This window comes from Colossoma macropomum, unplaced genomic scaffold, assembly GCF_904425465.1.
Source record: "Colossoma macropomum unplaced genomic scaffold, Colossoma_macropomum, whole genome shotgun sequence".
Lineage (NCBI taxonomy): Eukaryota > Metazoa > Chordata > Actinopteri > Characiformes > Serrasalmidae > Colossoma > Colossoma macropomum.
The window spans coordinates 38,308,083-38,321,599 of record NW_023494799.1 but is presented as its reverse complement, the minus strand read 5'-3'; the positions used below and the strand labels follow the sequence as shown (position 1 = coordinate 38,321,599).

At 41.8% G+C, this 13,517-nt stretch overlaps 1 protein-coding gene across 4 annotated transcripts in view; it reads left to right on the top strand.

Annotated features, from left to right (window-relative positions):
* ap1g1 (adaptor related protein complex 1 subunit gamma 1) overlaps positions 1 to 10,152 on the top strand; it is a 28,673-nt gene extending 18,521 nt beyond the window's left edge. For 3 of the 4 annotated variants that reach the window (XM_036587347.1, XM_036587345.1, XM_036587348.1), the window contains 11 exons: positions 1,689 to 1,743; positions 2,086 to 2,208; positions 2,302 to 2,391; positions 2,489 to 2,613; positions 2,731 to 2,835; positions 3,163 to 3,304; positions 3,563 to 3,689; positions 3,892 to 3,993; positions 4,108 to 4,268; positions 4,428 to 4,526; positions 5,995 to 10,152. In XM_036587347.1, coding sequence (XP_036443240.1) covers positions 1,689 to 1,743; positions 2,086 to 2,208; positions 2,302 to 2,391; positions 2,489 to 2,613; positions 2,731 to 2,835; positions 3,163 to 3,304; positions 3,563 to 3,689; positions 3,892 to 3,993; positions 4,108 to 4,268; positions 4,428 to 4,526; positions 5,995 to 6,096 — 1,231 coding nt within the window. In that variant the 3' untranslated portion in view covers positions 6,097 to 10,152. The remainder of the gene's footprint in view (positions 1 to 1,688; positions 1,744 to 2,085; positions 2,209 to 2,301; positions 2,392 to 2,488; positions 2,614 to 2,730; positions 2,836 to 3,162; positions 3,305 to 3,562; positions 3,690 to 3,891; positions 3,994 to 4,107; positions 4,269 to 4,427; positions 4,527 to 5,994) is intronic. The other variant, XM_036587346.1, reaches the window with a different exon arrangement.
* Positions 10,153 to 13,517: the final 3,365 nt, after the last annotated feature.

Here is a 13,517-nt window from a genome sequence, read left to right as displayed (position 1 = left end):
CGGCCATCAATTTTTTAAGTTTCTCCGTTTTTTCCTGATAAAATTACAGGCCGAATTACTAACTGTTTGTCACCGAACTCAGCAGTCGCCTGATAAATTTAGTCCTGTCCAGATTTCAGGGAATTTTTCAGGCAGATGTCACGCTGTGTTGGAAATTTTTTTTTTTTGACCACTGTTGTTAGGTCAACGTAACCTCTATCTTACTTATCCTTGTGATCTTTCATTCAAAATGTTAGCAGAAATTCTAACCTTTATTTAAGGTGTAATGATTGAAAGAAAAAACTACATCTCGTGATAGAAGAAAATAGCTAAACAGCTGAAAATGTCTATTTCCACTATCAGGTCAATACTTATGAAGTTTACAACAACTGGAGATGTTAAGAATCGCCCAGGAAGAAGACGTACACTATATAGACAAAAGTATTGGGACACCTACACAATACCCCTACACGAGCTTTTATGAATCCCATTCTAAATTCATAGGCATTAATATGAAGTTGGTCCCCCTTTGCAGCTGTAACAGCTTCCACTCTTCTGGGAAGCTTCTACAAGACTTTGGAGAGTCTGTGGGATTTTTTTATTTTTTATTTTTTTGCCAATTCCTCCAGAAGAGCATTTGTGAGGTCAGACACCGATGTTGGACGAGAGGTCCTGGCTCACAATCTCCGTTCTAGTTCATCCCAAAGGTTTTAAATGGGGTTGAGGTCAGGGATCTGTGTAGTCAAGTTGTTCCACGTCACACTCACCCAGTTGTGCCTTTATGGAGCTGCTTTGTGCACTGGGGCTCAGTCATGCTGGTACAGAAAGGGTTCTTCCCCAAACCGTTCCCACAAATTTGGAAGGATGCAAATGTCCAAAATGTCTTGGTCTGCTGCAGAATTGAAATTTCCCTTCACTCTAACTAAGGGTTCTAGACCAGTGCCTGGAAAAACAACCCCGTAGCATCATCCCTCCTCCACCAAACTTTACAGCTGGGACAATGCAGTCAGGCAGGAAGCGTCATTTGTCACACCACAGAATAAGTTTTGACTGCTCCAGAGTCCAGTGGCGACGCTTTACTCCACTCCATCCAACGTTTGGCATTGTGCTTGGTGATGTAAGGCTTGCATGCAGCTGTTCAGCCATGGAAACTCATGCTATGATGGCTAGGTGCTTGATTTTATACACCTGTGCCAGTGCGACTGAATGAAACACCTGAATTCCGTGATTAAGAGGTGTGTCGTAATACCTTTGTCTCTATAGTGACCAAAACGATCTTAGCTCACTTGCCATGTGTTCACCAGTTTCATCAAGCCTTCTAGGAGAAGACTCAGAGCTGTTATCTTTGCAAAGTGCAGCTGCTATTAAATGAAGGGTTGCCAACAATTCTGGCTCACACAGATTTGCTGATTAAGATTTAGATTTATTTTTTAATCATTGTGCTTCAAATAAAGGTTAGATTTTTGTTAATGTTTAGAATGAAAGATCAAAAGTATAAAACAAGGTGTTTTTACACCGTTTTGGTCATGTTTACCAGGGGAGCCCATATTTGTGGAGGTCACTGTTTTGTTTTATTTTATTTATTTATTAAAAAAATAAAAAAAAACTAATCAAATTCAAATAGGGCATTTGGAAGTTTTTTCTTCTCTTTTTTTACTAAGTGATGTTATCTGTTATGTTACTTAACTTGCGCTTTTTTTCTTTTCCAGGTATGCACCCTCCAAAAGATGGCACATAGACACCATAATGAGGGTGTTAACAACGGCAAGTACATCACTTGCTCAATTGTCAAATGCTTCCATAGTAAATCATAACATGCAGGCAACAATGAAAGCCAGTTTTGTTTTGTGATGATTATACGTGGCTGGGGCCGTGCCAGTGTAAGGTTTAATTAGTAAACCTGCATAACATTTCTGAAACGATCGTTAGCATGTTTGCATTGCTTGCTGTTGAATGATGATTATACTGAGTGATCCATCGACTGAAACAAGAACAGATGAGTTCATTAATTCTGACAACAGCTCATTTATGTCTAATAACTCACGCTTTTTGAAATGGCAGTATTTCTTCATTGCGGTATGTAAGAATACCTTTTGGTCCTTGTAGGCGGGGAGTTATGTCAGAGATGACTCTGTACCGAACCTTATCCAGCTCATCACAAACAGTGTGGAGATGCATGCTTACACTGTACAGAGGCTCTACAAAGCCCTTCTGGATGACATCTCTCAGGTAAAATCGCCACAAAGCTCTGAAAGAGATCATCTGAGGAAGACGTTTCTGCTGCAGAGAGACAAATAAATATATTTTTCGATTGTCTTACAGCAACCACTGGTGCAGGTGGCATCTTGGTGCATAGGGGAGTATGGAGACCTGCTGGTCTCAGGCCAGTGTGAGGAGGAGGAGCCCATCCAGGTAGTCCTACTCACTCTGAGTTTCACTCATTCTCACACGCGCCAACACTATTTTGCCTTGTGTACATGCTAACTATATTCGCTCTCTGTAATCATAGGTTACAGAGGATGAAGTCTTGGATGTTTTGGAAGGTCTCCTCGTCTCCAACTTGTCCACCCCTGTAACCCGAGGTTATTCACTGACCGCCATCATGAAGCTGTCCACACGTTTCAGCAGTGTGAAGTAAGTAATCCTGTTATGTATAGTGAATGTAGATTTAATTTACCCTCTGCTGAATTATTTCGTGATGTCCCCATGTTTAGGGCCCTGTTAATTCCTGTATTTTTTTTTTTTCCTCAGCCGAATAAAGAAAGTGGTGTCGATATATGGCAGCAGCATAGATGTGGAGTTGCAGCAGAGAGCTGTGGAGTACAATGCACTTTTCAAGAAATATGATCACATGAGGTAAAAGCTCAACGTTCCACACACTCACTGATCACTCAAGGCAGCTGATCATGTTTGATAAAACAGGTTTGCTTGCAAACCCTGGTACACAACACCTGCTTTTATTGTAACTATGGATTCAATATATGTTGCTGTAATTACATTTTTTTAGTTATGACTAAGTTAATATTTATGCTGGACATTTGTTTATGGTCAGTAAATTAAGACAATCGACTTGGGGCTTCTGCATCCCACTGATGTTTACTTACTAACTAAACTCATTCCTAGTCTCTTGTTAACCTTTTTATGGGTTTATGATTTACAACTTTGTCTTGTCTCACCTCCAAGGCCTGCCTTACTAGAGCGAATGCCTATTATGGAGAAAACAGCCACGAATGGGCCTACAGAGATTGTACAGACCAATGGAGAGACAGAATCCTCTGCACTGGACTCGAAACACCCACCCAGCATTACTCAGCCAACGAATCAGGTGAGGCATCACGTACTGTTAGATCAGCTACTTATGTAGAGAACTTGTGATTTTTGTTAGATTTGTCCCTTGTCTGTCTGTTCAGCTTGTCCAGTGCATGCTTTAGATGCAGAAATGTGTTCTTCACACGAAAAAAAATCAAATTTAAGGAAAAATAAACAGAGTAGTACATAAATAGATAATTAATAATCTAGATTATTTATTTAGTAATGGTAAAACACTGGAATTTCATAGCAGTGCTTGTGTTCTGTTCTGCAGGCAAATGATTTGTTAGACCTGCTTGGAGGTAATGACGTCGTGCCCGTGATCCAGACGGCTTTGCCCACCAAACCTGCCTCAGCTGGGGGAGAGCTGCTCGACCTGCTAGGGGACCTCTCTCTGTCTGGTAGGCCAGCACTCCGTCCCTGGCCTTGCTCCTGTCACGCTGTAGTTAAAAGTCTACATCAATGTAGACCCCATCTTTCTGCCCCTCCCATGTCGCTTTTGTTTGATCACCTCATAGAGTAGATATGTAGTACATGTTGCTTGATGTCTTCATTGCTCCCCTAATTCCCACCCACACCAGTCTGTTCCTCCACAATCCATAGGTGGTCCAACCCCTGCCCCTGCTCCCTCTGTGCCCATCTCCCAGCCCCCTTTCCTCTTGGATGGCCTCTCCTCACAACCCCTCTTCAATGACACTGCAGCAGGTGAGCTCTCCGCAATGCCCCATTTGTCCCGGTGGTAGTGCCTTTAGACACTGACTCAGCAAAACCTGACAGAAGCAGCCATCATGCTCCAAATATCCTGCTGTTCCTTTGCAGGTATCCCTCCGATGATTGCATACAACAAGAACGGCCTGAAGATTGAGTTCACCTTTGAGAGGTCCAACCCCAACCCGAACATTTCAGTGATCACCATCCATGCCTCGAACTCTACTGAGGTTGACATGACAGACTTCGTATTCCAGGCTGCAGTACCAAAGGTTTGACTCTTCAGCAGACTCTTTTGTTCCATTACAGCCCATACTATCTAAAAACGTTAGCAAATCTTCATTTTTTTTTGTTGTTGTTCACATGCTGCACTGTTGCTCTTTCTCATGGGTGCCCTTGTTTTTCACATGGCGTCTTATTGTGTTTTGCAGACATTCCAGCTGCAGCTCCTCTCCCCCAGCAGTAATATTGTCCCAGCACTCAACCAGGGAAACGTCACGCAGGTCATCAGGGTCCTTAACCCACAGAAGGTGAGGCCTTCAGTAGTCTCGCAAGCCAGACTTCTGCCTATCAGTAGAGAGTCTAGTACTTTTTTTCACTGTGTAACATGGTCATGGCCTAATTTGTCAGGAATTTGACTGACAAGCTGAATAATCAAACACAGCTCCTTGTAGTGTGAGGCGATTTTTCCCTTGCATATATGGCCTGTTCCAAAAGGCTCATTTTTCGTCGCAATGTCTAGTCCAGGCAGCTGTTCGCTATTGCTGACTAGAATCTAGCCGAGGGGGGGGGGAGAGAACCTTTCTGTTCTGTGATGCATGACTATGCAACACAGAAGTGCATATGTACACCGATCAGGCATAACATTATGACCACCTCGTTGCTTCTACACTCATTGTCCATTTTATCAGCTCCACTTACTATATAGGTGCACTTTGTAGTTCTCCAGTTACAGACTGTAGTCCATCTGTTTCTCTGCATACTTTGTTAGCCCCCTTTTACCCTGTTCTTCAGAGGTCAGGACCCCCATGGACCCTCACAGAGCAGGTACTATTTGACACAGCAGTGCTGCGGGAGTTTTTAAACACCTGTGTCCACTCACTGTCCGCTCTATTAGACACTCCTACCTTGTCAGTCCACCTTGTAGATGTAAAGTCAGAGACGATAGCTCATCTGCTGCTGCACAGTTTGTGTTGGACATCCTCTAGTCCTTCATCAGTGGTCACAGGACGCTGCCCACAGGACGCTGTTGGCTGGATATTTTTGGTTGGTGGACTATTCTCATTCCAGCAGTGACACTGAGGTGTTTAAAAACTCCAGCAGCACTGCTGTGTCTGATCCACTCAGACCAGCGCAACACACACTAACACACCACCACCACGTCAGTGTTACTGCAGTGCTGAGAATGATCCACCACCCAAACAGTACCCGCTCTGTGAGGGTCCATGGGGGTCCTGACCACTGAAGAACAGGGTAACAAAGTCTGCAGAGAAACAGATGGACTACAGTCTGTAACTGTAGAACTACAAAGTGCACCTATATAGTAAGTGGAGCTGATAAAATGGACAGTAAGCGTAGAAACAAGGAGGTGGTCATAATGTTATGCCTGATCGGTGTTTAAGTGCATATACTCTGACTGTATATCCAGTCAGAATGCATCTGACAAAATCCCAGTAGTTACGACCAGCTTTGCTTGCAAAAGATCAGACGCTCCGTTTTCGTGTGGGTGGAGCGTCTGCGACCTCCAGTGTATAAAGACTGCGCTTTACTGCTTACAGTCGATGCTTTCTTTGTCGATTATTCTTTGCCATTGCCTGTAGGAGGTGCTCAAGAAAGGCAACTCAAAAGAACAAGAGCTTTAGTGACTTAGTTTAGATGAAATTCTTTAACATTGCCTCTTCATGATTACAGAAAGTTGTTATCAAGAACTTATGCAATAATGTTTCTCCAGTAGTGTTTGAAAACGCCTGACTTCAGATGCCTTTTTCAAAATTACAGCAACAGCTGCGAATGCGGATTAAGCTGACATACACCTACAAAGGCGCTCCTGTTCAAGACCTGGCCGAAGTCAACAACTTCCCTCCCCAGTCCTGGCAGTGATTTTGCTGTCGCTCTTGATCTTAAAGACCCCCACCAAGGGAACTATGGGAAAGATCGCCCTTGCCCATCCCTGACTGATCCCCCTGTGACATCACTGCACATCGCTGCCCTGGGGTTGCATGGGAAGCAGTGGAATCTTCCTGACACACACACACACACACACACACACACACACACACACACACACAAAAGAGTTGATGGTATGAAGACCATGATGACGATTACGATGACAATGATGAACCATCCACCAGAAACGTCTCAGTACATATCCATTTTACTAACAGCTTCCCCTCCTCTCTGATTTGGTCTCACCACAGTTTATGCGTCTTTCTCTGTCTGTCTTTCTCTGGAGTTCCTCCTTTCCTCACCTGCACCCAGATGCTCACCTCAGTGCGCACACGAACACACTTGCCCTTACATGCACCCCAAGCTGGCCCATTCGCTGTCTGTAGATGGAATATACCACACTCATGGTCACTCTGGAGAGGAGCTCGTTGGTATGAGCACTTGTTTGATTTGTCTGTTTTTGTTTGATTTTTCTTTCATGTTTTTAATCTTACCTGTTGATGGGTTGGGGTAATTTTAATGGGGGGGAAATTTTGCTTTGAACTGTATGAACTCTGAATTGCATAGTCTATGAATGTTTGCACCTTGTCCAACTCACTGGCATTTCGGAGTGTAAGCAGAACACGGTTTGTGCTGGGGCTTGAAAATAATCATTTGTGTGGCATTTCATTACCTCTGGAGAGTCGGCTTGTCTCTTTACTGATCTTATGACCTGTAATAAAGAATATCAGATCAATGCTCCAAACAAGAACCTATGTGGTGGCTACGCCGTGTTCGTTCAGAATCATTTGCTGCACCAACATACATTCTAGTGCATTCATCGCTTGACTGCACTCTTACCAAATTTGTCCATAGATGCTCGACCGGTGAGCATCTTGATCACGTGTTAAGGTCACCCAGTGATTATTAACAGTAGTTGTCAGAAAAGATGGCAGTCGAGGTTGAATTGAAACCCCTTTGTGGGTCTAGTCTTATTACTAATTCTGCCCAAATGTTGTATCAGTCATTTCAAAACGTTTGCATTAGATGCGTTTTCTTCTTCCCTTACCTGGCTTTGTACCTCTGTTAGCCAGTATGCTTGTGTCAGAAGACACCTGCTTTTGTGATTTGTTTAGCTGTTCAACGCTGCTAGAGATTTGAACTAGTTATTTGAGCAACTCGCAAGGAACAGCACAGTATATCAGTGCAATTTTTAAAATGATAAAAGCAGCAAATGGAAATTCAGATCAATGCAACAGTATCAACCATAAATGAACCTGATTAGAATTGACTAACAGTGGCCTGCTCACGCAGCGTCGAACCAAGCATGGTCACCGATGTCAACATACACTGTATGTGAGACCCATCATGAATGTAGTTATATGCACTGAATGGATTTCCTAGTTTGTTTGTCTTGTTTCTGATTTCTAAAGACTTTTTGGTTTCTTTTCAGCAGCGATTTTGAAGTAAAAAATTCTTGCCTGATTTTAAAGCGATGTGCCTTTTGCCGAAACTGGTAGAACTGAAGCCCTCGGACGTCTTGAGATTGTCTAGCGGGCGATGCCACAGGAGAGAGAGAGAGAGAGAGCGAGAAGAGGTTTTGTTCTGGAAAACGGAGGACGTTGACCTTTTTCATTTCACATTTAAGTTCTGATTATTCAGAGAGGGCTTCGAGACGGTCAGATATCGAGCGTGTGCCGTAGGTGTGTAGAAGTCTTTGTGTAAGATACGGATCCCAGGCCGTCTCTTTCTCGGAAGACGGCTGGAAACGGTAACCTAAATACCTCACATCTATTATAACTTGTAATTTTTTAAGCTGGCAGCGGAACCGTGGCCGTTTCATCAGATCGTTCGCATGGTTTCAAGCCATCTTGGGGACAACCTTAGCGTTAATAAATGCACCTCATCACTAACAAACTTAACCCAGCTCTCCTGCTGCTCTTCTTTCGAATCTTCATATACACCCAGCGACCAGATTTTACAAATTTAAGATTCACTATGCCTCATTATGAGTTGGTGACCAAATCAGAGATGTGTTCCTTTTGGCTTTGGAAATATTTTTGAGCAATGTTATGTGTATATGGAGAAAAAGACTGCATTCTGTTACTTAATTTTCTTTCTGTCTCTTTTTTTTGGACTTCTGGTTTGTTCTGTACATATTGAGGGCTTTTCAGATGCAACTGTTCCTGTCATCCCTATTTTTCTTTTTCTTTTTTTAAAAAGATATTGACCATTTTCTAAAACTTCCTTCCAGTACTGCACAGTAATCATACTCAGAATCATAGTCTAATTTAACATGTTCCCTGTCTGATTGTTTATTTAGATGAAAATGTATTATCTGCTGCCTGTACATTGTATATAATTGTAAAAGACGACGAAAAAGATCAAATCAAATAAACTCCCGTTTGAAGACCTGTGGAGATTAGTTAGGGCCTGTACTTGTACACAAGTGTAAAGAATCGACTTTTCGTTTTATTTCCTCTCGATTTTGGCTTTGTTTCACACTTCTCTTATTTCCTTTTGCTAATTTACTAGATAGCTGTTCTGATTGCTGGTGGTTTGTGATGCACTACTGAAAGGAGGTCTTGCGATGCAATGTAGGGACGTTCTTTGACCGCTCTGTTCTACCTACTGTGCACCCCCGGCCCCCCCAAGCCGCCACCATCACTCTCAAGCTGCTCACTTTATCAAAACAAACAGGATTTATATAACGCCAGCAGAAGATCATAAGTGAATGACAATTGTCATTTATCACCTCTTCCATATTTCCAAGAAGATACTCCTTTCCAAATATTTTTCTTTGTGCCTCCACAGTTTTGTGAATCCCTCAGTCCTGGCTACACATATTACATTGTAATAAACAATCATTCGCTGGTTTGACTGGAGACCTTTAGAGACAAGCTATTGTTTCTAGTCTGGCGTATTGCATCTGCACACATGCCGTCTCAAGTCTTTGGTCAGTACTGTGTTGATGCAGAGGGTCAGAATGAAATGAGGGACGAACCCTCGTGTCATCAATATTTATCAGTGCAAACCAGCTACCGGATTCGTTTAACTCGTGAGAAATATAGTGTCATCATTCTAACATGATGGGGACGTGAAAGACAAATATCTAAAAGGGCACTACAAGTTGCGTGTACTGAGACCAGATGGGGACGCGAACAGAACTTAGGGAAACCTGCTGCTTTTTAGGCTTATTTTATTCAATCAGCTCATAAAGGTGTGTTACCTACCTGTGCGTGTGTTGGAGAGAACCCGAGGAGCTCAAGAGGTGCGCTGACTCGTCTGGCCGCACCTTCACGCTGTCGAGCATAATTTTTGGCTGCGATGATTTTTCGACTCAGCTTGTGAGCTGCATGTGAAAACTGAGTGTAAATATTGTCATTTTTACTCTTTCTGTAAACTTCCTGTCAAAATGCAAGAGAAGTTCTGATTCTTGAACAAGGCTCATCCCGCTTCCCTGACATCTTGACACAGGCCGAGCTTTTGGAGAAATTTAATGTTCTGTTAACTCGAGTTAATGTTAAGAGTCGGACTCTCTTTCCTGGGCTGGAGGTTGGTGACTATGGGGCCTGAATATAACACCATTCGTTTGGATGTAGTTCTTTGACCAGGTGAACGCTCCATGTATCATATGCTTGGATGATGACCCTCTCCATCCAGATCCCCTCTTTGTAAACTGTAAAAGCTATCGGTTGTTCTTTTTGGACTTGTATCTATACATGTGCCTCCTCCCCAGCCATTTTACACTTGCTATCTGACTACATCCAAACGTGCGCAGGGTGGGAGAGGCGGATATACCCCCCCCCATGAGTTTGACATGCTGAACTGAATCACAGTGTCCCGTGTCTTCAAGGAGCGAGTGCTGGACTGAAAATAATTCATGATGATGATGATGATGAATGAAAATAACTTGTAATCTATTACATGGGATATTTTAGACTTATGCTGTGTATTATTGTCTTTTGGGTTGGAGAAAATGACCACAAGAAATAAAAAAGTCAAAACTAACATTGCATTATGCAGTGTGGTTATTAAGAAGGTATAAACTTGTACTGTCTGATTACTGAGTGCTGGTGCCTTCCTATAAACTGGTTAATGTAGGCCGAATAAAAAAAGGTCAGGAACAATTAAACATCTCCCCTATTTGCTGTACTTGGCCTACCTGGGAGTCTTTCTATGGGAAATTTTCAGGAGGTCTATTTAATTCACTTTGATTATTCTTCATAATTTAACAGTTAAAATGTAAACATAATCTTTCAGTGATTTGATGTGAAGTGTTTCATTCTAGACAAACATGCTGAGTCAGAATTGTTTACAGTGGTGGTGATAGGAACCAGACGTCTGGTGTTTCATACCCATGAAAACTATTACACAAAATACATGAATATGAGTATAATATACTGATGATTCCTGAGACGTTGTTTTACAACAGTTTTGATATAAGCTTTCGTGTTAAAATGTTTTTTTAACACATTCATGGTGGATAGAGACATGCAAGGCCACAAAGCATCCAAAGAGAACTTAGTTTGGGATTTAGTTATGTTTATAAAACCCTTTTCAACATTACATATAAAACCCAGAAGACACATGTAGGTTGACTGGTCATTTTGGGTAGTTTAATAAAACAGCCATACTTTGGGTTGTGCATATCACAATCCCTGGTTCTTACCACTACCACTGTAAAGCATGTCCAAACTGTTTTTTCTGCAATGCACCATTTCGTATAAAACTGCTCGGAATGACTTTATTTATATCTGAAAGATTAAATTATACAGTTTTTAATAAACAGATGGAATCCCCCCTTTAAAGTATTGGAACCAAACAAGAGCCTCGAGAATGATTGGAGTTTAATGCTGCACTACCACCCTCTTGTGGTGAGATATTAGAACTGCAAGATACTCCACAGGTTGAGGAAACGAGGCAAGTTTATTTATATAGTACCTTTCATACACTGTCATTCAAAGTGCTTTACAAATGGGAAAATACAGAGTTGAAAATAGAAATTAAAAACATGATTCAAACAATACATTTAAAAAAAAATCGTTAAAAATCAAATTAGAAATTAAATTGGGATAGTTAGTATCTAAACGCTGCTTCTCCATGTTTAGTCTTCACCTTCGGCAGGACTAACTGACCAGTTCCTAATGATCTGAGAGTCCTGCTTGGCTGCAGCATATGTAATAAATATTCTGCTCCTGCACCACTAAGCAATTTATAGAGCAGTAACAGCTCCTTAAAGTCTATTCTGGAACAGACTGGTAGCCAGGGGAAGGATTTAAGAATGGGGGGGTGATGTGTTCCCTTCTTTTACTCCCAGTGAGACTCTGGCAACTGAATTTTGGATCATCTGAAGCTGTTTGATTGTCTTTTTTGGGGGTCCAGTTAGGAGACCCAGTGATCAATCCTGCTAGAATAAAGGTGTCAGTTTATTCTGAACTACACACTTTAAGAAGATGGTTCTTTTTGGGTTCATTAGTAAAAAAAAAAAGGTACTCTTTGCGTGACTAAAGTGTTATATGGTTTTTGTCATCTCAGTGACACCCTCCACTCCTACATGCTTCAGGAAAGATGGGATCATAGCTTGGAAGAATGACACAGCACTCTGCAGTCCATGTGACAGGTGGGGCCACAAGAGAAAGCAATCCAGCTTTTGTTAATGTGCTTGTGGGTTTACCTTATGAACTTGTGTCCAGTGTTTGCTCCGACTTAGATAAAGTGATTATCACACAGGGTTCAGTGCCTGTTCAGAAGTGGGCCTCTTGTGAAAAAGGAGGATGTTTAGTTCTAATCAGGAAAAATATAGAAAATTAGAAATAATGTTTAACGTCCTTAAAACATGTATTTATTTTGGGAGTGACGGAGGGAGGGATCCTGTCTTTAAATTCAAACTTTAAAACAATAAACAAGCTGATTTAAGCCTTTATATTGAAGGTTGACTCCACTGATTTTTCTAAATTTCTGCATAATGCAATGGTTTGAGATAAACAAAGTCATTCAGAGTGATTTGATGTGAAATGGTTCATTGTAGAGAAGCTTATCGACTCCTGGTGTCTACAGTGCAAATATAGCCATTTTATTTACTATGCAAAACCACCGGTGAACCTGCACATGTGTTCTAATTATTTTTGAGTCCAGATGTAGTCCATCTGTTTCTCTGCATACTTTGTTAGCCCCCTTTTACCCTGTTATTCAGTGGTCAGGACCCTCATGGACCCTCACAGAGCAGGCACTATTTGGGTGGTGAATCATTCTCAGCACTGCAGTAACACTGACATGGTGGTGGAGCGTTAGTGTGTGTTGTGCTGGTCTGAGTGGATCAGACACAGCAGTGCTGCTGGAGTTTTTAAACACCTCAGTGTCACTGCTGGACTGAGAATAGTCCACCAACCAAAAATATCCAGCCAACAGCGTCCTGTGACCACTGATGAAGGACTAGAGGATGACCAACACAAACTGCAGCAGGAGATGAGCTATCGTCTCTGACTTTACATCTACAAGGTGGACTGACAAGGTAGGAGTGTCTAATAGAGTGGACAGTGTTTAAAGCAGCACTGCTGTGTCTGATCCACTCGTACCAGCGCAACACACACTAACACACCACCGCCACGTCAGTGTTACTGCAGTGCTGAGAATGATCCACCACCCAAATAGTACCTGCTCTGTGAGGGTCCATGGGGGTCCTGACCACTGAAGAACAGGGTAAAAGTGGGCTAACAAAGTATCAGAGAAACAGATGGACTACAGTCTGTAACTGTAGAACTACAAAGTGCACCTATATAGTAAGTGGAGCTGATAAAATGGACAATGAGCGTAGAAACAAGGAGGTGGTCATAATGTTATGCCTGATCGGTGTGTATGCAATGTTGAACATACTAACATAATGGAAAATCTGAAGTAAAAAAAAATAGGATTTCTTTGCAGACTATTTTGATCACCCTTAGAACAGCCTTCATGTATCCCTCCGCCATGAATGGATTACAAAAAATTGTTTAAAATACGTTTTAGACCCAAACTTTATCCCAAAAACTACCAGGGCTACAAACGAACTCAGTGCACATATAAACATAGCATCTTATGACAGTCATGCAGTACATAAAGTACATAAAGTGCATTTTATTCATTTTACTGTAATGTGTTTGTAACCCAATACAAACAAATATTACATATATACATAACGCTAATCCGGTGTTCTGACGAGTTGTGCTACCTTGTCGAAATGTCCCACTGTATCACATATTTTTCGCTCTACATAAAACTGGAAGTAGGATATTTCAATGTCCCAAAGTACCCTATCAGAAAACGCTACCAGCACTGAAATCTATAGGATAATTTGATAGCCTACATCTCCTTATCAGAAAACTGATATGCGCATG